Here is a 22,657-nt window from a genome sequence, read left to right on the forward strand (position 1 = left end):
CTGGGTGCAAAATTTTTTTGAATTAACCATTTTATTGCAATTCAGCTCCAAAAGCAAATGGATCCTTTCTGCAAACTTTCAGCAGATCAGTTGAGCATTGCGCAGTGGTGGAAAATGCGCTGTTATGTCTCAGGCACCACAAAGGCCAAATCTCAAATTTTATGGTGAAAATTTGGCTCAGTTGTGTCATTAACAGGAGTGTTAGAGCAGCCAACAAGCATAAAGAGATTGCTTGCCAGTGTATGAGAGAAACCAGTTTCACAAAGTAACACAACAGGGGAGAGAGCTGTAGCTGGAGGAAGGATGTTTTGCTTTTGTAAACATGCAGCAGGCATGCACTGTAATATTGCAATTAGTGAGTCGGGTTTTTTCCTGCAAATAAATTGTCCAGCCTGTTTTCATGCAATGAGGGTATAATTTCTAGTAATTTTAGCAACAAACATGATTTTGTTAAAGCTTTACAGTAAATGAATAAAAATAGCATGTTTTTATGGTAGAAGAGGGGATGCATCCCTAATTATCCAAAATTGACTGTTTGATGCTTATTTTCACCAGAAGTGTTAAAAGTAATTCCCAGTTTTAAAAAACAAATTTCAATTTTGCACTGCATTTGAGATTTCATTAGTATGCAACATCTTCCTTTTGCAAAATGATCTAATCATTTAAGTGAAAGTGTTAATGGTGTATTTTAATGTTTTTGCCAGTTTTGCCTACTAGTCTGCAGCATATGTACATTTTTCACTGTCTTGGGAAGTTACATTCCTGGAGTTGTCCTCTCCTATGTCTTGTGTAAGTATGGTCTCTTTTCCAGTCATGATTTGTGTATGTGTGTACTGTGCATTATTTGGTCTCTGTGTAGGGACTGTTTGTTTATTTTTTTATATGCCTGTTAACACACTCATGCAAGTTTGCAGAAGACTCCAATCTCTATGGTGCAGTTGACAAGTCTGAGGGAAAGGATTTCATCCAGAGGGACCTGGACAAGCTCAAGAAGTGGGCCCATGAGAACCTCATGAGGTTTAGCAAGACCAAGTGCAAAGTGCTGCACCTAGGTCAGGGTAAACCCTGGTATCAACCCAGGCTGGAGGATCAACAGATCCAGAGCAGCCCTGCCCAGAAGGACTTGGGGGTGCTGGAATGGCTGGCCATGACCCAGCCATGAGCACTCACAGCCCAGAGAGCCAAATGTGTCCTAGGCTCCATCCAAAGCAGCGTGGCCAGCATGGGAGGGAGGGGATTCTGGCCCTCTGCTCTACTCTTGTGACACCCCACCTGCAGACAGGAAGGACATGGACCTGTTGAGTCCAAAGGAAGGGACATGGAGATTATCAGAGGGCCCTAGAATCTCTCCTATGAAAAGTGAGCAAGCTGGGAATGTTCAGCCTGGAGAGGAGAACACTCTGGGGAGAAGCCTTTCAGTTCCTAAAGAGGCTTTTCAAGAAAGCTGGGGACAAACATTTGAGCAGTGCCTGCTGCAATAGCACAAGAGGTGAGGGTTTTAAACTGAAGTAAGGTCAGGTTAGGTTAGATACAAGAAAGAATTTGTTTACAATTTTTTGTCATATGGAAGTCGGCTTACAAGTTTTTTCAGTGTGTTGATTCTGGCACAATGTTGCATAGTCACTTTTGTCAAAGTTGAGATATCAAAATCAGACTAAGTTAAGGTAATGATAGATGTTATAATGACCATAAATCATGTCTTACTGATAGTAAAAAAGATGTCAATTGGTATGAATATAATGGTATTTTCCGTGATGAGTAGGAATGGCTCCTCAAAACTGGATTTTACCTTAAAAGTGTCTGACATGGGCATTTCAAAATGCATTTTTATGTAAAACTATCTGTTTTATGTAAAGTTAGTAAGTTATCTTATGCAGAGGCATTATTTAAAATTTTTGAGTAACTTCTTGTACAGCAATATTTCAATACCATTTTTTTCTCTGTCTTCATTTTTATCACAGTATTGTGTGCCTTTTTATGTCCCTTCCTTAAGTGCAATGAATTTGGACAGAAACTGTGCAGCAAAATAAAGGCTGTTTTGATGAAACTAGATTTTGGAATAGTGGAATATATCAACCAGAAGAAAAAAGAGAGATCTGGTGAGTAGTTAATTATAGTCCCATATATTATTATATAATATTATTGTATTATTGTATGCAGAGCATTTTATTCACCTTGCAGAAAGCTTGGTTTGTCCTGAGAAGCCAACTGTAGAGTTATTTCTTGCTTGGAACCTGGCTACTGTTATTAGCTTTATAAGGAGTGACAATGTATGTCAAATGTCTGGGTTTGATAATAAAGAAATTATTACTTCATGAAAAGAAACAAGGCAAGCTCTTTGCGATTAGATGTACTGCTTATAAGTTTTCAGAAAAAAAACCTACTTGCTCTAAGCTTGCAATGCTTATCTCTCTTTAGATAAGGCAGAGAGACTCACTCAGAAGTCTCAAAATAAGTACATAACAGAATTTTCAGTAAGAGACAAAACTCTGTTCCTGTATCTAAATCTGCCTTGGTTTCACTCCCTCCAGAAAAAAAAAATTGTTTTCTTCTCCAAATATTCCAAAAGCATGTAAGAATTGCCACAGGATAGCAGCTACAAATTAATCCAAGTTTCTATGTGGAAAGGGGAGGAATCAATTTAAAACAAAATCTTGCCTATCTCACCCAGTATCTGTCTAATACTGGAAACTTTTAGATTTTAAGCAATAAAGCTATTTCAAGGAAAATTTGTATATGAGCAATGTTAGTTTGTTTCTTGTGCATGCTCCAGTTTTGGAAATTAAACCTTTGCAGTGTAGTCACACTGCTTGCAGGTAGCATATCCTTTTAAATTAGTGCTACATCAGTAGACTTAATATCTGCTTTAAAACATGCATTTCTTGTAACCATTATACAATTCATTATACAATGAGCTGTTCCTAAACCCAAGGAGAACCACCATGTGTCTTTTCCCCCTTCTCTTACATTTAATGTGATAGTAATTGAAAATAAGGAATAATGCATTGGAAATTTTCTTTCATGCATTATTCTACTTGTTCAGTTTTTAAGTGAAACTGGCAGAGATAAAGATCAGACTATAGTTTAATAAACTTCATAAGCCAGCACTGGGAAAATGGTTGAGGGTATATGTGTTCTTTCCTGCATTTCATCCTCCAGTTTAATTTAACACAGGCAAGTTCCCTGCCTTGCTTTGCCTCTTGGGTTCACCACATGGGCTCACAAACCTTGTATTGGCACAAGAGAGGAAAGAGCAAGTTGCAGGAAGAAGCAACCGAGAGCACTTTGACTATGTTTTTCATTTTATATTGGTTTAAAAAATTCTCAGACAGAGGAGGCAAAATTTGTATCTCTGCTCACCTCTAAAGAGCAACATTCTACCAGACTTCAGAGGATGCTTCATATGCCTATTTGCATATGACTGTGAGTGCAGGGTAGCTGGGTGTGGTAGAAGAAGGGGTTTGTGAATGAAGATTACATGCAATTATCAAGAAAATTGCACGTTCTCATGTAAAAGTAATGTGGTGGGATAACTACACAGCCTGTTCTAACAACACGTTACACCTGTGCATTTTACCAGCAGTGTAGAGTAAAAGAGAGATATCTGTTTGCCAGGGCAGATGACATTCTAGTGAGCAAGAGAGACTCCTGAAGGAAGTACAATGCAGGTAAATAGATCTACTGGAATGTATTCAGAATAACATTTCTTTCTTCCACTTGGTTGCTGTATTTTGATAAGCAGCCAGGCTTGTTTCCCTGGTAGCATAGCACGTAAATGGTGCAGTGTATCAGCAGGTGGAGAGTTAGTGTGCTACACAGGCTGTGAGAACACACACTGAACCTGGAAATCTCTTGTCATGAGGAGGATAAAAAATATATCTTTTTTCTTTCAGAAACAGCAAAAACAAAAGCCACAGAAGATGACAGTGAATTAGACATATCAGCTCTGTGTCCTAAGGTGACTTTTTTTCAGTCAGCCCTGTCTTGCTTTTAAAATCTCTATAGATAATAGGAGGCTATCTAGATTGCTGTCTCTGTTCTTCTGTGGAAGACTTGCCCTCCCCAGGAGGCTGTGTTCCTGAACTAAGCAGTATGCTTTAGAAGTGATTCATAGTCTCCACCTTTAGCCTTATACTAATCAACCTACTGCATTTGTGACTTCTGGCCTTCAAGGTAATGGTTTCATTGGCCTACTGAGCTAAGAATGTGTTTATTTTGTATTGGCTGCAGAATGATTGTGTTAATGTTTAAAAGCAATGGTGGTTGCTTTTATTTCCAGCACTGAAATTGCAGTTGATTTTTTATCAAATTAAAATACAAAAGGGGAACATTAATAGGAAACTCTAGTGGTTCTGCGTAATTTGTCAGATATTTTTGTAATCACTTCTCTAAAAATTTTCAATGATGGTGCAAACAGGTATATAAAATCTTTCTAGATATGTATGAGAACACTAAAATTTCTCATTTTTCTTCTAGTATTCTAAATGACTGTATGGCAAAGGTTTTTCTGTTATAATCAGAATACCAGTTGGTATTTTAAAAATCAGAATTATTATGCAGTATTTGATCAGTAGTGTATAAAGCCTGACTTTGACAGGGATTGCTTTGGAGGTGGTTTTGTGCTGGGAAAAAAAAATATCCCATGGAATAAAAATTTGTATCTGACATAACTAAATATTGTGCAATAAATTGGTAACGAATAATGGGGTTCTTGTTCAGCTAATTTTTGATGGTCTTTATAGATATTGGGCTGTTTTTTCTGTTCCAAGTTTATTCATTTTGTTACATTATGCACATTTTGTATTTGCAGGCTCATTATGCTTTTGTTACCGTAACTGGAATTTTCTATGCTTCTTTAGTATAATACAGCCTTTAGTTATTACAAAGAGGCATGTTTCACTTCTAAGCATTGTATAGTATTTTCATGTTTCTTCAACTAAGGCTTAAGTAGGAGGTGATTTATGTTGCTATGACATACAAGAGGGAATTTTTTTCAGTCTCTAAGCACTGGCTTTCTGCAGTGTGATTTTTTTTAAATATAATAATACCATGTATGGGACTGTTTTCTGTGTAGGTTAGTCCTGCAATTGTTGCCAAAGAGCTGTCAGTGTCTGACACAGATGTCTCAGAAGTATCCTGGACCGATAATGGGACCTTTAACTTATCCGAGGGGTATTCTCCACAGACAGACACATCTGACGGTATGTAACAGCTTCATCTATATCATCAGTGGACTCCAGACATGCAAGTTACCTCAAAATTATTAGACAATTTGAGGACAGGTTTCAGGGTTGTTACTTTTCTCTCTGAAACCAATTTAAGGTTAATCTTAGTGTTTTGTATGGTTTGGGATACATCTTGTGTAAAAACTGTCCTCATCTTAAAAATGCTAAAGTACATCAGCAAGTGTCTAAATAAATAAGTAGTACTGGGTAAAACCAACACATTCAATAAGTGCTAGATGTAGCACTCTCTTCTACCAAACCTTTCAAGCAAGTAAACCTTTTAAAATTACTACCAATGCTTTTGTGGGTAAGCTAAGCAAATAAAAGCTGAGAAAGAAACAGTGAATACACTGACTTGTTAAACAGCCAGATAAAGAAAGTATTATCAGAATTTACTACTAGACATGAAGACAGCCAGCAATGAGCCTATGAAGACTTAGACTAGGAAAAGATTCTCAAGCACTTGGCTTGATCTTGACCAGAGAAAAAAAATCTTACTTTTTATCCGTAAACACTTTGCTGGAATAAAGATTAAGGACAACAGTAGTTTGGTATTCTCTCACCTGGGGATCTGCTGCTCTGCTCATCCTGCATTTCTCCTAGGAAAAACTCCCTGTAAATGACAAGCAGAATGATACTACAGACCAAAATAATAATTTCAGTTATTTTCCTAATATTTCAAGTTGTAAATAGACAGCATTGTATGATCACAGAACCGTAAGTTGTAAAAAGCAATTGTCATCATCTCATCTGTCTTCCTATCTAAAGCAGGTTAAAGCTCTTCATTAAAGCTTTATGAAGTTTCTCAGGGCTGTGACCACTTGAATTCTGAACATTTCTAGTGGTAGAGATTCAGCAACTTCCCTGGAAAGCCTTTTCCAATATTTATTTACCCTCATGATGAAAAGGTTTTTTTCTTACACTGAGTCAAAATTTCTCATGTTCCAGTTTGCATCAGTTTACTCTGATCCTTTCTCTGTGCATTTTCTAGAAGAGTCAGGCCCATCTTCTCTCTACCTTCCCATTCAGTAGTTTAACTGATCCCCCTTTGCCACCTTCTCTTGGGCCAAATGAGGCCCATTGTCTCAGCATCTACATACATTCTGTCTCTAGCCCCCTAAATAATCATGCTGGCCCTCCAGGGGATTCAGTCCTGTATGCCATTGTCTGTCTAGGACTGGAGAGGTCAAAACCAGGCAAAGTACTTCAGTGGGTACTTTCAGTTGCTGAATAGAGGAGGAAAATCCTTTCTACTGACTTTCTGCCTTCAATTTTGCTACTACGGCTCAGTGTGTGGTTGGTGTTCCTTGCTGCAAGGGCATACCACTGACCTGCTGCCCACAGATCTTTCTGGAAAGCTGCATTTCTTGTTGCCCTTGGCCTGTACTGCTGCACAGGGTATTTCATCCCAGATGAAAGACTTCATATTTGCTTTTGTTGAATGTCATGATGTTCCTTTTCAGCCTATTCCTTTCTCCAGCCTGTTGAGGTCCCTCTGAAGGCATCCTGACCTCCAGAATATCAAATACACCTGTCCCACAGCAATTTCTTTCTGCCCTTGAACTTGCAGAGTGCACTCCAGCCTGTCATCCAAGTTATTAATAAAAAACCTTGAATAGTGCTGGTTTCAGTCCCTGTGACAGACACCAATAATCAGCCTCCAGCTGCACCTTGTGTTGCTGATGAAGCCTTTGACCTGCACTGACCAGTGCAGTCTGGCCACTTCTCCACCCACCTTACAGTTCCCTTATCCTGTTTGCTCGCCAGCTTGGCTGTAAGGATCATGTGGGAAACCCTATTCATAGCCTTGCTAAGTGAAAAATAACATCAGCTTTTCTTCTCCATGGAGCATTTCAACAAATGGGACATACACAGAAGTGCAAGACCTAATGGGATGCATTCAAGGACTGGCTCATCTCCTGTCAAAGCTCTGTGCATTCAAGCCACCACTCTGCATGCAGCACAACCCTTCCTCCTCACCTTCCCAACCTGTCTTTCCTAAAGAAAATGGAGAAAATGATGTATGACTCATTTTTAGAATTTATTTCCTTAACCCTTATGAATGCTCCTACAACAAGCTTCTCTTGCTTGTTTTCATAGAAAGTAAGTTCAAGCTTTTTACCTTCTCATTCAAATACTTGATGAAAGTATTCACTTGTGCTGATTTAAGCCTCTTCCACAGGCCATGTATTCCATGGTATGTCTTACACATTTCTAATAACAAATATTGTGTCATTCATTAATGCAACCATTAAAATCTAATGTTGATTACATCCTGCTTTTTATCCTCTCTACAACATGAAACAATTCTGATCATCTGTAGAGTTTCCATTTTCTGTTAAATTTTTAATAGAAGCATTGGCCAAGAAAGGAAAAAGAAATTTTAGTCTTTAGATTGGTTTTATATCTTTTTTCTTTAAATAGATAAACATTATTTTTATTACTCCATATGCATGTTAAAAGCTTGTAACACATCCTTACATGTTTACATATTTGTAGTTTATATATATTGTGAAGAGAAATAAATTTTAGGACTTCATGTGGTTGGTATATTTCAAAATCGCTGTGCTGAGGATTTGCATGGGTTGTTTCATTACAGATAGATGTACCTAAAAAAGTTAGCTTTAAAAAGTTATTTTGTTCAAACAGTTAGGCTGATACCAGCTGATTTGTGGCACTCGATTTATGACCTCAAAACCATTTTGTTTTAGATGCCACACAAAGCTCCTTCCAGTAGAGAACTACTGGAGTAGGGATTAGTGAATGTATTCAGAGGAACACTTGCTACTAGCATTGTTACATGTGGCTGCCTTTTTGAGAAACCTTTTGTGAGTGCTAACACTGTTTTCTTCTGTTAACCTGTAATAGATTTTGACCGACCTAGTGATCATGAAGAAGCTTTCGCTAGAGATCTTTTAGAGTTTCCCTCTTTAGAAAATGGTGCTGGCACAAACGATGACGATGACTCAAGCATTGGTTTGCCCACCCAGCAAAAACGAAGGAAAGAGCAAACTGATGTCAAGGCGGATCACGCTTCCAGACAGAGTAAAGAGAGACCATCCACTGCAGGGCTGTCCTTGCCTTTGACCAGTGACCAAACCTTTAATTTAATGAGTGGAATTGCTGGTGATGTCATCACGGCTGCGGTGTCTGCTGCCATCAAAGACCAGCTGCAGTCCCTACAGCAAGCTCCCTCACAGGCAGCGCCCAGTCTGAGTGAGGAGACAGACACAGAGGAAGCTGATGATTTTGAACTGCTTGACCAGTCTGAGCTAGAGCAGATTGAGAAAGAATTGGGACTTTCACAAGGTCAAGAAGCAGAATCCCAGGAAAAGAAAAAGTCTTCGGGCTTCCTTTCAAATCTGCTTGGAAGTCATTAACCTTGAAGTTGCGGCTGGTAACACAGAAGAAACTAAACATAAAACACAAAAAAGATACCATCAAATACTACAAAACAAACAAAAAAAAAAAAGAGAGAAAAAAAAGAAGAAAATTCTGAGCTGTAAGCTTTAACTATCCCTTTAGATGTGTTGTAATAATTTCCTTATGCAAAGTGAATTAACTGGATAAGTATCAGCTAATACTGATAGTTTAATGTTTCTGGTAGTTATACCTCAATGTAATAGCATGGAAATGAATTCTCTATCCACTGTTTGGTTGCAGATGCGTGGTGGAAGTCAGTTGTTCAAAATAGCTGGGGGAGAGGTTTCTTTTACCTTTTTGCCAACCCCCTGTTTTGGGGTCCTGAGTGAAATTTCCAATATCGGCAGTTTATTTACTCTAGTTTTCCAATCATGTAATACAATTAATGACTCATATCATGAGGGCAAGTTATCAGAGGGCTGTAGTGAGATTAACTGCATCTCACTTCCTTCAATCCTACCAAAAAGTATGGATCCCTGCAGTTAGCATTATGTGTAGTGCATCTACTGTATATGAAACACATTAACTGGCACAACTCGAGTTTAATTATGCGTGCAACACTATAAAATCCCCTAGATTTCTTACTTAAAACCTTTGAATTATTTTGGATATGGTGATGCATTTCCAAGTTTTTTGCTGTTATAGGCTTGTAGAGTTGTAAAGTGGCATGTTATATGACTGACCACCTGCTGTGTTCCTTGATGGAGTCTGGTCCTTGGCAGTATTGCCCATGTGAAGTCAGCCAATGAATCTTTATGTTTAAAAGTTAATATTGTGTAAACTGAACAACCTGTTTGGGAGCAGGTGAGGGTAGTTATTGTTTGGAGTAGAGATTAGAGATTAAAAAAATTAAAAAAAAAAAAAGGCAAAAAGGCTTTTTAGGTGCCACTTCCTTAATTTGAGATTCTGTAGGTTTTGGTTTAGCTTTTTTCCCCATGATAGCTCCTTCCACTTGCAACAAAAGTTGTGTTGCAAGGTGATGATTTTAATATACTTAGAAGCATTTGGTGAGGTCAGTTGCTAGAGAAGACACTCAGAATCTTCTTCTTGGCATGTAATTTAAAACAAAAAAAGAACTTGTTTAAATTATTTGCCAGTTTAAAGTCCACACATGCTGAGTGAGTGGCATGGGATCTCAAGCAGATTACTTATTTTTCTAGGGCTTTTTTGTTCACCTGTGACAAAACTGCATTGCAATACCAAGCAATAGTAATCCAAGAAATAGGAAGAAATAAAGCTAGTTTTTTTAATGTGATGTAAACCATTAGCAAAGTTGAGGGACCATGTCAGCTGCTACTACTACTCAAGTAAATTTCCATTTGCTGGCATTTGAAGAGGTAAATACTGTTATCTAGGACCCTCAAAAAGTACAGCAACAGATGATTAAAATCTTCCACTAACATATATGTGTAGGTAAACCTGTGTTTGAAATTAACTTCATTTTGTATTTTTTTCTTCCTTTTGAGGTGGAAGAATAGGCAGATGGCCAAAAGAGTACAGCAAAAGGAAGGATGCCGAGATGTTTTGACACTAGCTTTATTGTTGCTTGTGCTTTTTGTGTCAGTAATGCATATTGACTGTGTTTGCTGTCCTTTACCAGTGCAAGGGTAAGCCTGTGCCTTCATTATCAAATGCATTATGAAATAAGTGGATGCTGGATATAGATCCCACAAGACGCAGCTTTCAAATTACAATATCTCAACACCTGAGTTTCTGGAAATCATTAGAAAACATGGCCCACATCACTTCCACAGCATTAGTTGCTAAGTTTCTTCTTTAGCTTTCCCTAGGTTGTTCTTCTCATTTGGAAAAAAACAAATTAAAAAAAAGATCAAATACCCAACCAAAATTAAAAGAAGCTTTTGTTGGAAAATCAGTGAGTTTAAAAAGTTCTCAGATGACTTAAAAGCCTCATTTCCTTGCCGCACGTTTAGAACAATCTGTACAGTTAAAAGAGTACAAATCCAAGTTGCTGATGAAGCTTCATAGGATGCCCAAACAACTGTGTGCTCCCTTGTCCAGGGGTACTGGTGCCAGAAGGGGAAACAGGCTGCAGGACAGGGCGAGGCGGCAGGGAGGGAGCAGTCCTTCACAGGCTTTTCTGGAGCAGATTGGCAGGACAGGCTAGCTGGCTGTCAATGGTGGCATTGTAACAGCGTGCACTTTATTGTGGTTTTATGGAAAGTACTTGTGGTTATCAAAGTATGTAACACAGGGCACTCTTCTAGAATAATAGATTAGATCAGAAAGAAAAGCAGTTGGAGGAGTTTCTCAGACTTTTTGTAAATTACCCATTTTCTGGTTTCAAGATAGGTAAATAGATTGATTTTTCTCCAGTAAGACTCTCTTTTTTTCTTTTTTTTTCAGAAAGAAAAAACCAACCAAAACTTGAACGAGTGAATTGTTAAAGTTAGGGACATAGTTGCTTATCTGAGAGTCTTTAGAATTTTTTTTCCTGCTGTCGTGATAGTCAATTACATTCAAGCCCCTAAATACTGTGTAATGGGAAGGATGTAATTCTGTAACATTTAATATTCTTCCTCAGGTAGTAAAAAGATGTGTAATTTTCTGCAAGAAATTATCTCTTTCCTTCCACACAACCACATGTTGAGAAACACTTTGCGTGGACACAATACATTCCACTGCCAGCAGTTCGCCAGCAAAACACAAAGAAAATGTTTCTCTCCTTTATGGATCCTCTCCACACTGCCCTCAGCTGGAAATCCCTTGAGAAAACTACATGTTGCTGTATTATAGCATCAGCCAAGAAATAGCTTAAATATTCCTGTCACAGTGGTCTACAGCATCTTTCCTACCGAGCACTGCTGTCGCCTTCCCATCTTTCAAATGGAATGCCTGGGCAGGAAGACAGGCAAGGGGATATAAGACAATACGTAGCTTTGAAACATACAGGTTTTCCATGGAAAGCTTCCTTGGATGTGATTCCCAGTCAAAAGGCACATGGGCAGTATAGAGGGCACAGTGTGAGCCAATGCCATGGGGTAAGTGTGTGATCCTGCCCTTGGATCGGTGCTGCTTGTGTTGTGTGTGTGTGCTCATACCTGGCAGCAAAGGGCTCACCCTCTTGTGCCTTGCAGTGGCTTCTTCACGCATCCTGATTTAAGGAAAGGACCTATGTCAGGGCAGGGATGAAGGTCACTCTTTTGTACTTGGAAAATTTCCCCTTGTGTCAGTACATGAGTGACAGGATCACCATCAGATTGGTGGCCTTTGGTGTGTCAAATCCAGTGCAAAGCCACCCATTCCCAGCACAGGGGGTTTCCATGCGTATGTACCATACACCTACTGACCGTTCTTCTGTTTGTTAGTGGAAAAAAATACTATTCTATGCAGAGGAGATTAAATAATTGTAACCCAAAGCAACAGGATCTGATGAGATACTCGTTCTACTTGTTCTGTGTTCGTTCTGCACTTTTTCCAGGCTGTCCCAGCCTTCTGAACAAATAAATCCCTGTAGTCTCCGCGTCTGTTCTCAGCACATGAGCGGCGTCGCAGTCTGTGAGTAACCAGGGCAACCAGAAACTGGAGAATTACAAAATGTCCGTATTTAAGTATTCTGCAGCACTTTACCTGCCTGATCACTGTTTTGTAAACATGGAACTATTATATTGATTGTTTTAATAAATATGTGTTAGTTTTTATCTTAAATCATCTCATTGTGTGTTTGCTCCAAGAAATGGAAATAAACCCTATAACAACAAACGGGGTGACCTTATCACTCTCTACAGCTACCTGAAAGGAGGTTCTAGCCAGGTGGGGCTCGGCCTCTTCCCCCAGGTAACCGGTGACAGGACAGGAAGACAGTCGCAAGCTGCAACCGGGGAGGTTTAGCTTGGACATCGGGAAGAATTTCTTCACGGAAAGGGGGATCAGATACTGGAATGGGCTGCCCAGGGAGGCGGCGGAGTCACCGTCCCTGGAGGTGTTTCAGGAAGGACTGGGCGCGGCACTTGGTGCCATGGTCTAGTTGACACGGTGCTGTTCGGCCATAGGCTGGACTCGATGATCGGAGACATCTTTTCCAACCTAACCGATTCCGTGAAAACAACCAAACAAACAAAACTAAACAAACAAACCAAACCCAAACCCAACCAACCGAAGGCGAAAAGCCACACCCGGGCACGGCCCGTGAGGCGGGGCTCCAGCCGCCGCGGCCGCGTCCCTTCAGGGCACCGCCCGCGCCTCGCGCCCTCCGGCCGCCAGGGGGCGCGCGGGCCGCTCCCGCCGGACGCCGCGCGGCCGCTTCCTGCCCGCGCGCCCCGCCCCGCGCCCGGCAGCGCCAGCTCCGCCGGCCGCAGGTGTGTGTCCCGGGCATGAGGGACGGGATGGGATGGGATGGGATGGACCGGCTTGGCCCGGTCCGAGCCAGCGAGGATAGCGGGGGAGGGGGGCAGGCGGCGTGGCCCGGCCGAGCCGGCTGCGCTCCCTTGGGATGTATGCTCCCTGTGATCCCGGCCTGCTCCACGCCTGGCCTGGTGGCTTCCGGCTGCCGCCTGCGCCCCGTCTTTTCTCTTGGGATTTTTTTTTGTTTGTTTTGTTTTGTTTTGTTTTTAAATATTATTATTATTTATTTATCTATAGGTTTTGCCCGAATTTCAGTTGTCCGTGTAATAAATGCCCGCCTTGTGCCAGGATTAGGGACACGGGCTCAGTTTAAATCGAGCAGAAGGCCGATTCAGCCGTAATCAAGAGCCTCAGGGGAGATCGCGATTTGTCTGGAAGGGCTTGGCTGTGCTGCGGGCTTGCGAGTGCCTGGGGTTGCGTTTTCCTGAGCCCCACACAAGGTAGGACTCGGGCTTCGGTTTTGTGGCTTAAAACGGGAGGGGAAATGCAGGCGGGTCGTGGGAAGGTGTCGTGTGACTACATGGGATTTCTCTGTTTTGTGCAGTTTGTGTTGTAAATGCGTCTCCACGTAGTAATCAGAGGTGAAGGTTTATGGCTTTAGCCTCTCTTAGTTACAAACCTGTTCTGTGCTGCTTTCTTTTGGGTGGGGCGGAGCGGGAGGAGGTTGGGTGTTTTTAAATGCCCCCGTGGTAATGTAGCGTGTAGCTTCTGTCTGTCCGTCATGGACCAGAACAGAGTGTTCTCCCTCAGGGTCCTGCAAGCAGTTTGTCACTAACAGCCAGCGTGGCTCTGAGTCAGTGGTTTATGGCAAAGGTTGGTGCTTGGGTGGGGAGAAGGGCAGGGAGTGCTGCAGGTGGCAGGGGAACGCCTCAAGGAATACTCAGGATCTCTCAGTGGGCAGAGAACATGTTTTCCTCTGAAACACAAAAAGAAAAGCTTCTGTTATACTGAGTAGATTCTTATAGTAATCCAGATGATATGGCCTTCATTTGCTGCATCCCCCCTGTCACTATCACACTGTAGATAGCACAAGCAATAATAAGTAAGGATCCCAGTGGTTCCAGGGAATGACCATTTCATAATGTGTTTTGACCTCTACCACTGCCTCTCCCTGTTAGTAGCTTCAGGGAGGGGCTGCTCTTCCTCTATCTGCTTTCAGACCCCCTCATCCTGATGTATTATTTCTTTTTTCTCCAGATTAAGCCATAGTTTTTCTAAGTCAGTTAAACAGGTGCTTTCTGTGATCTCCAGATGACACTTTTTTTTGCTCTTTGCTTTTGGAGCATTCAAGAGATTCCATCAACTTTGTTTAAAAAAAAAAACAACCCAAAAAAACAAAGTTTCATTAAGCACTGAGAAGGAAGGAAATGTATGAATTTAGAAAGGACAACATGAGTGGGAGGTCACTGGTCTGCAGTTGTCCTGTCCCAGCCCTAGTAACATGGGTTGGCTGGATGGTGGGAAGTGAAGGGAGACCAGGGCTGGTTAGTGGTTTAAAGTGCTAGGTCTAGGCATGACTGCATCTCCAGATAAATAGCTCTACAGGGTAAAGTGTTGTCAACACTGCACGCACTGCTCCAAAGTAGCTAAGGAGGCTTAATTTTTAAATGCAGTAACTTTTTTTTTTTGCCATTTAATAAGGCTGTGGAAGATACAAAATAGGCCTGTAAGGAGGTTTTCCCTTTTACCCTTGTTTCTGAGGAATCATTGGTCTCCTCAGAGTGTTAGAGTTGGCAGAACAGGAGCATGTTAAGAAGCTCTAATCACTGATCTTCAGTGAAAAGCGTGGAGCTTTTGAAATACTGTTTCTGCGACTGGGGGCCCTCTCATGCATCCCAATCCCAACAGGCACAGCAGTTCTGCATCCAGAGCTGGGATGCTCAGCTGCTGTTGTGGTAAAAGTAAAATCAAAGTCTTTTATTTATAAGTTTCCTCTCTTGCTGCTGCCTGTGAATACTGCACTCATTGCTGATGCTGGTGATTAATAAATTTAATTCTGTGCAAGAACTGTGTGTCTAACGCTGCCTTGAAAGAAGGTTGTTAGGATGAAGGTGTTGCGGCTTTTTTGTGTTCTCTTACTTAATTTTTTTAACATAATTGTATTTTTTTGCCATTTTCTAGTAATGGCCACCTACACTTGCATCACTTGCCGTGTGGCTTTCAAGGATGGTGACATTCAGCGTGCCCATTACAAAACCGACTGGCACAGGTACAACCTGAAGCGTAAAGTTGCTGACATGCCTCCTGTTACTGCTGAGAATTTCCAAGAGAGAGTCCTAGCACTGAGAGCAGTAGCAGAGGAGCAGAACAAAATCACTGCCACTTACTGCACAGTGTGCAGCAAGAGGTTCTCCACCTTCAATGCCTATGAGAATCACCTGAAGTCCAAGAAGCACTTGGAGCTGGAGAAGAAAGCTGTCCAAGCTGTCAGCAAGAAGGTGAAAATATTAAATGAGAAGAATCTGGAGAAGGGGCTGGCCCCAGAGAGTGTAAATAAGGATGAAATGAACACAGCTATTCAGCAAGCCATCAGAGCCCAGCCATCTTCGTCTCCAAAGAAGACACCTCTACCTCCTAGTAATGCGAGTAGCTCTCCAGTTTCCAGGGAAAGCGCCAGCTTGTCCCAGAGCAGAGAGCGGCCAGAAATACCTCCACGGCTGCAGTGGTTTGAACAGCAAGCAAGGAAGCTGGCCAAGCAGCAAGCAGAGGAAGAAGAGGATAATGAGGAAGGTAAGGCAGTAAACACACTGACAGAAGATAGCTTGGGGTAAGCTATGGTTTGAGCAAAAGCTTCCTCCTACATTTGTAGCAGTGCAGCATTTTCCATCACAGAAGGTCTTGCTGTTGCTTAAATTTTCAGTTCAACAAAGGAGTTAAGGTTGGCCCGTGTTTGCAGCCAAGGACTCTGTGTTAGTGTCACATAAAAGGTGGGAAAAGTGTCACATAAAATGTCAAAGGAAGTTTCCTTTAAGGAAGGCTAATGTAACAGGTTACCCTAAAACTAGTTCTGAAAAAATAAATTAACAAGAATCCAGTTATGATCATTTGCTATTGTCCCAACTCATTTCCTGATCTGTTGAAGGGAGGTGGGACTATAGTTGGTTTTGTTTCCCTCTGCCCACCAAGACCAGAGGAGAAAATTTGCTCTTTAACCTGACTGTGTGGTTTCACTTCTCAGCCTTTTGATGTCTGTGTTAAAATGGGATTAAGAGTTGCCACCCCAGTGGCCTTTACCTATGAATACAGCTCTGTGTTGGAGGTCAGCCTGGAAAGCAGACAGCTGAAAGATCAGAGCTTCAGAATTTCCAGAAAAGAGTTATTTTTAACCTGGATGCTTTCAGTGCTGTAGTTGACCGTGCAGCTCCAAACTCATCTATTGGAGCAGTTGAATGGGATGATTGAGCTCTAGTAAGGGCACAGGTAGGAATTAGCTGGAACTTCATTTCAGCTTCTGAAACCGCTGTGTCACGTTACCGCATCTGGTACAGCAGTTTTGTGCTCTTGAAATTTCACTTGCAGTTCAGTGAATCTGTTATACATGAGAAGAAACATTTACCTCTGAACATACCTTGTAACACCTAAAGAAGAAGCCACCTTGCCCTTTTAAGTGTGTGAACAGGACTGTGTTTTCCTCTCTGCTGGAAATGAGTGTTTTTCTGATGTCACCAGAGTTGTCTTGTTTTCAATAAGCCATGCTTGTGTTCTTGCGCTGTGGTGAATTAAATTTAAGGCCTAGAAGCAGCAGTAAAGTGTTAATAGTTGAGAAAATGGAGGGGGGGGAAAGTATCAGATATGCCAATGGTTTTTATGAGTGACCTTGTGCTTTGCTGTGCATCTTAAAAAGAAATGTCTTTTACTGACAATGGTAAATTCTTACACCTAGAAGTGACTCTGTGGCGCTTAGCTGTAAGAACAAAAAATGCAATATGTTCTATGATGGCATTTTCTAACTTATTTGGAACTTATTTTGCTTGGGAAAAGCATAAAATAAATACTTTTTTTTAAACTTCCTTTAAAAGACTGGGAAGATATGGATTCTGATGAAGACATTGGCTCTGATGAAGAGATGGAAAGTGTGGAAGAAGAAGTAGAGGAACAGCAGGCAGAAGCTGAAAGCATTCCTGCTGTTGGGGCCATACCAGTCACAGACTGCTTGTTCTGTTCCCATCACTCAAGATCTCTCACAAAAAATGTGGCGCATATGACAAAAATCCACAGCTTCTTCATTCCAGACATAGAGTACCTTGTGGATCTCAGAGGACTAATCAAGTATCTTGGTATGACTGAATGTTCATTAATCTTTTTGTCAGGATAATTTTATTCTGATAGTACTTATTTTCATTTGGATATGACACCTAATGTTTTTGTTTGGATTGCATATTGGATATAAAAACATATTAGAAGTGTGAAATTTGTTATTGAGAATACTGAATGACCCGTACCTTGTCACAAGAAATCTTTAAATGGCCAGACTTGTCCCTGGTGGGGCCATGTGGTCAAGACATAGGAACAGCAGGGCTATCCTGGAAATTAAGGGCTCGAGACTCCTCTTAAGTCTCTCTGCCTGCAAGCTGGGGAGGCTTTGTCACAGAAATATTAATTACTGGCTAGGGAGATTCTGTTCAGACCAATAGAAGTGCCAATGTTTTCTGCAGGAGAGAAAGTTGGCGTTGGGAAAATCTGCATCTGGTGCAATGAAAAGGGGAAATCCTTCTACTCTACAGAAGCAGTCCAGGCTCATATGAATGATAAAAGCCACTGCAAACTCTTCACAGATGGAGATGCTGCCCTGGAATTTGCAGATTTCTATGATTTTAGGTGAGGTCATTTCTCTTTGAGTGGGACACAGTTGGGGACAGATAAAAGAACAGTTAAATATTACATTAGAAACTATTATTAATTCTTAAAAATTAATTACTTCTCAGGTTCCAATACTAATTTTGCATTTTTGGTTCCGCACTCTTTTAGGTAATGGTAACGACAAGATTGGTTGTCTTCTGTGACCATAATTACCAGTCCTAAATCAAAGGACCTTTTGAATTCTGTTTTGTATGTTTGCTGTTACTGAATTGAGATTTCACTGCACCAGCAAAGGCCATAAAAGGTCATAACTGTCTTTCCCACTACCTTTTAAACAGATTGTGGACTTATGACCTACTGTGGGTTTCTTACGTGAGTTTCATTGTGTAGCTGGAGTTGAACAGGACTGCTGTGATTTAGAGGCCTCTTAACTTCCTGCAACTAATCCTAAGCTGTGTTCATTTTGGTCAAAAATACCTCATATTATGGTTACAGGTAGACCTTCTGAGAGCGCTCGTTCAGCAGCTGTGCAGAGCTGGTGACCTGCACTCTGTTGGCTTTTCACCATAAATCACTGTTAGGTGTGCAGCAGAACTGTGCTGAGTTGCAGAACAGGGTGGAGGAAAAGGCTTCCTTGTCTCCAGGCTCTGTTCAGAGCCAAGTTCTGCTATTAGGAACTCTCAGACCAAGGCAGGTGAAACGTGACAATGTTTGTGCCCTGCTGTAACTGTGCATCGTGGTTCTGTTGGAGAGTGGGTCTGGATAGTTGTGGCTGCTCACCATGTTTAAACCATGTATTGCTGCTCTTCCACAGGAGCAGTTATCCTGATCATGAGGATGGGAAAGATGTGGAGGGTCTTGGAAAGCACTCAGCAGAGAAAGAGTTGGATTATGATGATGACACCATGGAGCTGATTCTTCCTTCAGGTGGGAGCAGGGTTTGTGTCACAGCTTACTTTCTCTGCACTTCCCATATCTGCCTCCAGTACCTGCAGCACAGGCCATTGTTGTGTTTTCCTCTGGGAAGGGAGTAGGTAGTTTAGCATTTAAGGGTCTTTGGGGTTATGTCCTCACCTTCCATTATTTTCATTGCTAAGTAGTTCAGCTTCAGCACTGACGGGTGTGTGGACTGGGGCAGTGGGTTACTTTGCCCATTTTACATCTTCATTATCATGTGACTCATTGTTTACTCCAACAAGAGTTTCCATATTTGTTTGAGTGCAGCTTGGAGATGCTATAACTTAGGTTACCCAGTATAGGAGTTTTTTGTAGAGAGCCAGCTCCCACCTAATTCAGTAAGCTAGTTCAGTAAATTATAAATAGCCTTTTTCTCATTCAGCATTTGGCACTCTCGCTTTTTTTTTTTTCCTTTGGTGGTTTTTTATGAGAGAACCCCAGCCCTTTCATTCTGCAAAGTGCTGCCAACTCTTCAGGTACACAAGTTTTCCTGAATGTCAGCAAGTGGCTTCACTGTTGACTCGAAACAGCATTGCCTCTTTGCTCATTCCACTAATTAAGATTTTCTTTTCTGATAACTGCATGTTTATTATTTGAACTAAGGCCCTCTTGAATAGCAGCCCATTTTGTGGTTTTTTTTCAAGCAGGTTTTACAGTAATTACATTGAGTTCCCTAATAATCCTAAAATTTTTTTAAGGTTCTTGACCCTTAAAAAGCATTTCTCAGCAGAGGGGTTTTCCATAGTTTTCACAGCGTGCTTGAGTACTCCATTTCAGAAGCTGTTTCATGATGGATAATAAGATGTCTCCTCCTGTGAGCAGGTGCCAGGGTGGGTCACCGTTCCTTGATGAGGTACTACAAGCAGCGTTTTGGTGTGACAAGAGACGTGGCCATTGCGAAGAACAAGAAAGCCGTGGGTCGGGTGCTGCAGCAGTACCGAGCCTTGGGCTGGGCAGGGCAGGCAGGTGAGTGGCAATGAGAGGGCTTTGCAGAGTAGGAAGCTCTACATCATCACTCTACAGTTCCAGAGGTCGACTTAGCTTTACATGTGGGGTTTGTGCAATAGTTTGTCTTCCACTCGGTTCATTTTAATTCCTGACATCCCAGCAGATATAGGAAGTTTGTTTCTAAAATCTAGAGCATCTTCTGTGCAAGCTTTTCATTCCATTGTTTGTGATCCTTGGTGATTTCCTGAGATTTCTTGGTTTCTGCCTGTCCAAGTCACTCTTGTTATTTAGTAATATAACGTAAGTCATGATTTCCCAGTAGGGGAACAGAGTTGTGGTCTATATCCACGTCTGAAATACAGGAATCATGCTCAGAATGCAAAACAACCTTTTGCCTTAATCACAGTCATGGGTATTTGTAGAGGGATCTGGGCTTTCCCCAGAGAAAAGTGGAAAGAAGTGTACCAGTATGGGCAGAAAAACCTGTAGGTAACTGCTGAAGTATGTGGGCAGGTCAGCAGGTTTGCATACGAGTTGTAGGTAAGGTGGCAGACATTGATCAGATCATCTCTCTTCCTTCTCTCTCCCTGCAGGGGCCATCTCCGCTCAGCAGCGGGACATGCAGTACCTGCAGAGGATGAAGTCAAAATGGATGCTCAAGACAGGAATGAGTAACAATGCTACAAAGCAGATGCATTTCCGGATGCAAGTCAGATTCTGAGTTCCAAAGAGAACTGCCTACAACTGGTTATGGGAAGGGGATTTAATGGTTTCTGGGTTGCGGATCCTCAAAATTAAAATCGGTACCTACGTGATGTGTTTGCTGGTGTGTCTTCCTCTGTAAAAAGAAGAATGGCAGAGAACTTGTCTCTTTTGAAATAATGGTGGGCCTAATTTATAAATAAAATATCTTCAGTGGAGCATGTGGCATAGTAGTCATGACTGAAGGTACATGCATAGTCTTGCTGCCCATCTTTGTGCAGCCCATTTCTGGGGGCAGTTGACATTGTCATTTGTCTGAATATCTTCAGTTTCCAATTCTACTAACTGATTGAAGCCAAGAGGAGATCCTAGATCTAAATGCTTATGATGGAGTGTATTGAATGTTTTAAGTTGTTGTGCCAGATATATTAGCTGGGCATTTTGGAGTTCTAGCTGACACTGTTGAGGTGAAAATTTGAGAGCAAAGTTTCATGGAAGGTTAAGTAATAATTGTTTGAAGAGATGCAATGATGGAAAACATAACTCCAGGATTAATACTGTCCTCAGAAGCTGACTGTACCTGTCTAATACTCCAGCTCAGGGCCGGATTAATAATCTGCAGCGTAGTTGTTTTACATTGAATGTAATGAATTTTCATTTCCTGAAAACTGCTCAAAATTATCCATACATTTAGATGAATGTCAATCAAAATTTTGCATTTCCTGCTTGGAACTCTGAAGATACTGTGGATGAGAGTGTTTGTTGTTCCCACTCAGTACTGGTGTTTGGTTATCATCATGCAGTGACCCAAGACATGTATTGTGGAACAGGTAGGCTCTCCCACTTAAGCAGGTGAACTGTTGAAGGTTGCTGCAGAGAAAACCTGTGTGTTAGAGCTGAGGCAGCAGTACTGTGTTGGTCCTGCTGGTGGAAATGTTAAATGTTTCCATGACTTTACCAGTTCCTTTAAGGAGGCAGGCACCTTCAAAGTCATGGGCTGGCTCCTGATGCCCTGAGCTGTAGTGTGCTGGACACTGAGCGTGTGCCACAGGAGCATGGCTGTTTCCTTGCCTGTCAGTTCATTGGGAAGGCAGCTGGCTACAGCCAGGTTTCACTTCTGCATTTAGAATTGCTCTGGGTTCCCAAGGAGTGGCTTTCACTGTGTGGTTTTGATACAAGTTTTCTTTCTTTCTTGTGAGTGGTGTGTGCGTGATATCGCTGAGAATAGCAGAGAGAGATTTGTCTGTTAACGCTGTATTTTGACTTAAAGTAGTTCTCTAGTCTCCTGAAGAGGTAAGTTCTGAAGAAGCAGCACCATCATCATATGTCAGCACTTCTGAGAGAGCAGTGTATTTATGGGACTCTTAGGAAAGTGATAACTTCATAGTGGAGGTGCATGCTGTGTGGGGGTTTTGGTTTTGTGGATTTGTCTGTGGTCTTTTCAACATTGGTGGTTTTTTGTTTCTTTAGTGAAAGTTCTACTGCCTTAGAAGTTTTATTGCTGTTCCTACATTTACTGTGAACAAAGAACTTGAGCAGTAATGGAGGCAACAGGTTTGCACAGCATATAGTAAGTAAAGTGGCTAATACATTTAGAAAAGGTGTAGATTAGAGTGAAAGGAAAACTGAGGCAGAGAGAATTCTCAAGAAAGGCTGTGTTCACATCCAAAACCTTAAACTAAAGTTGGATTGATTAATGAGTACCTCCTTTTTCCTGACAAGATTTCCTAACAAGTGTTACTGCCATTGTATATCCCTAGCTGGATCTGTAGAGGGTTCACTCTGGGTTATTCACTCTCAAAGTCAGAGGTAAGACACCTGGTCTCAGCAATGTGACTCAAGCTATGTGAATCTTCAGACACCGTATCCCTTATTACAGTCATGGCCTGGCCCAGCCTGTGATTATGGTATGGATTTCTAGCACTGAGGATATACCCTGCTCGTATGTGACAAGTCTCACCATCTGGCCATTGGAAGCTGGTCTTTTTCTTTGGAGAATTACTATGAAAGGGTCTTAAGTTTATGGGTTAGATTGTCTTTATACATAAATACACAAAAATACAGAAGTAGAAGGGTTAAGACTTACTAACCTGAGTATTGAAACCTGCAGAACTGGCTTTGAATACCAGAATAAGTCACCAGTGAGAATCGGAGCAGTATGCAGTCTTGAGCTTTTGGTAAACCTTCACAGAATATACAAAACTTAAATTAAAGACTAAAGAATTATTCTGGAAGAG

The 22,657-nt window shown here is 41.4% G+C and overlaps 2 protein-coding genes across 4 annotated transcripts in view; both read left to right on the forward strand.

Moving 5' to 3' along the window:
* Positions 1-12,317, forward strand: part of RETREG1 (reticulophagy regulator 1) — a 64,231-nt gene extending 51,914 nt beyond the window's left edge. For all 3 annotated transcript variants that reach the window (XM_059854448.1, XM_059854465.1, XM_059854455.1), the window contains 5 exons: positions 705-789; positions 1,962-2,099; positions 3,894-3,958; positions 5,075-5,201; positions 8,094-12,317. In XM_059854448.1, the coding sequence (XP_059710431.1) occupies positions 705-789; positions 1,962-2,099; positions 3,894-3,958; positions 5,075-5,201; positions 8,094-8,605 (927 nt within the window). In that variant the 3' untranslated portion in view covers positions 8,606-12,317. The remainder of the gene's footprint in view (positions 1-704; positions 790-1,961; positions 2,100-3,893; positions 3,959-5,074; positions 5,202-8,093) is intronic.
* A 583-nt stretch (positions 12,318-12,900) lies between these two features.
* Positions 12,901-20,533, forward strand: ZNF622 (zinc finger protein 622). The gene is made up of 8 exons (XM_059854477.1): positions 12,901-12,967; positions 13,251-13,453; positions 15,135-15,743; positions 17,033-17,290; positions 17,669-17,831; positions 18,628-18,740; positions 19,593-19,736; positions 20,312-20,533. Exons 3-8 carry the CDS (start codon positions 15,137-15,139, stop codon positions 20,437-20,439), a joined length of 1,413 nt encoding a protein of 470 aa, XP_059710460.1. The 5' UTR covers positions 12,901-12,967; positions 13,251-13,453; positions 15,135-15,136; the 3' UTR covers positions 20,440-20,533.
* Positions 20,534-22,657: the final 2,124 nt, after the last annotated feature.

The sequence above is a fragment of the Haemorhous mexicanus genome, chromosome 1 (genome assembly GCF_027477595.1).
Source record: "Haemorhous mexicanus isolate bHaeMex1 chromosome 1, bHaeMex1.pri, whole genome shotgun sequence".
Taxonomy (NCBI): Eukaryota; Metazoa; Chordata; class Aves; order Passeriformes; family Fringillidae; genus Haemorhous; species Haemorhous mexicanus.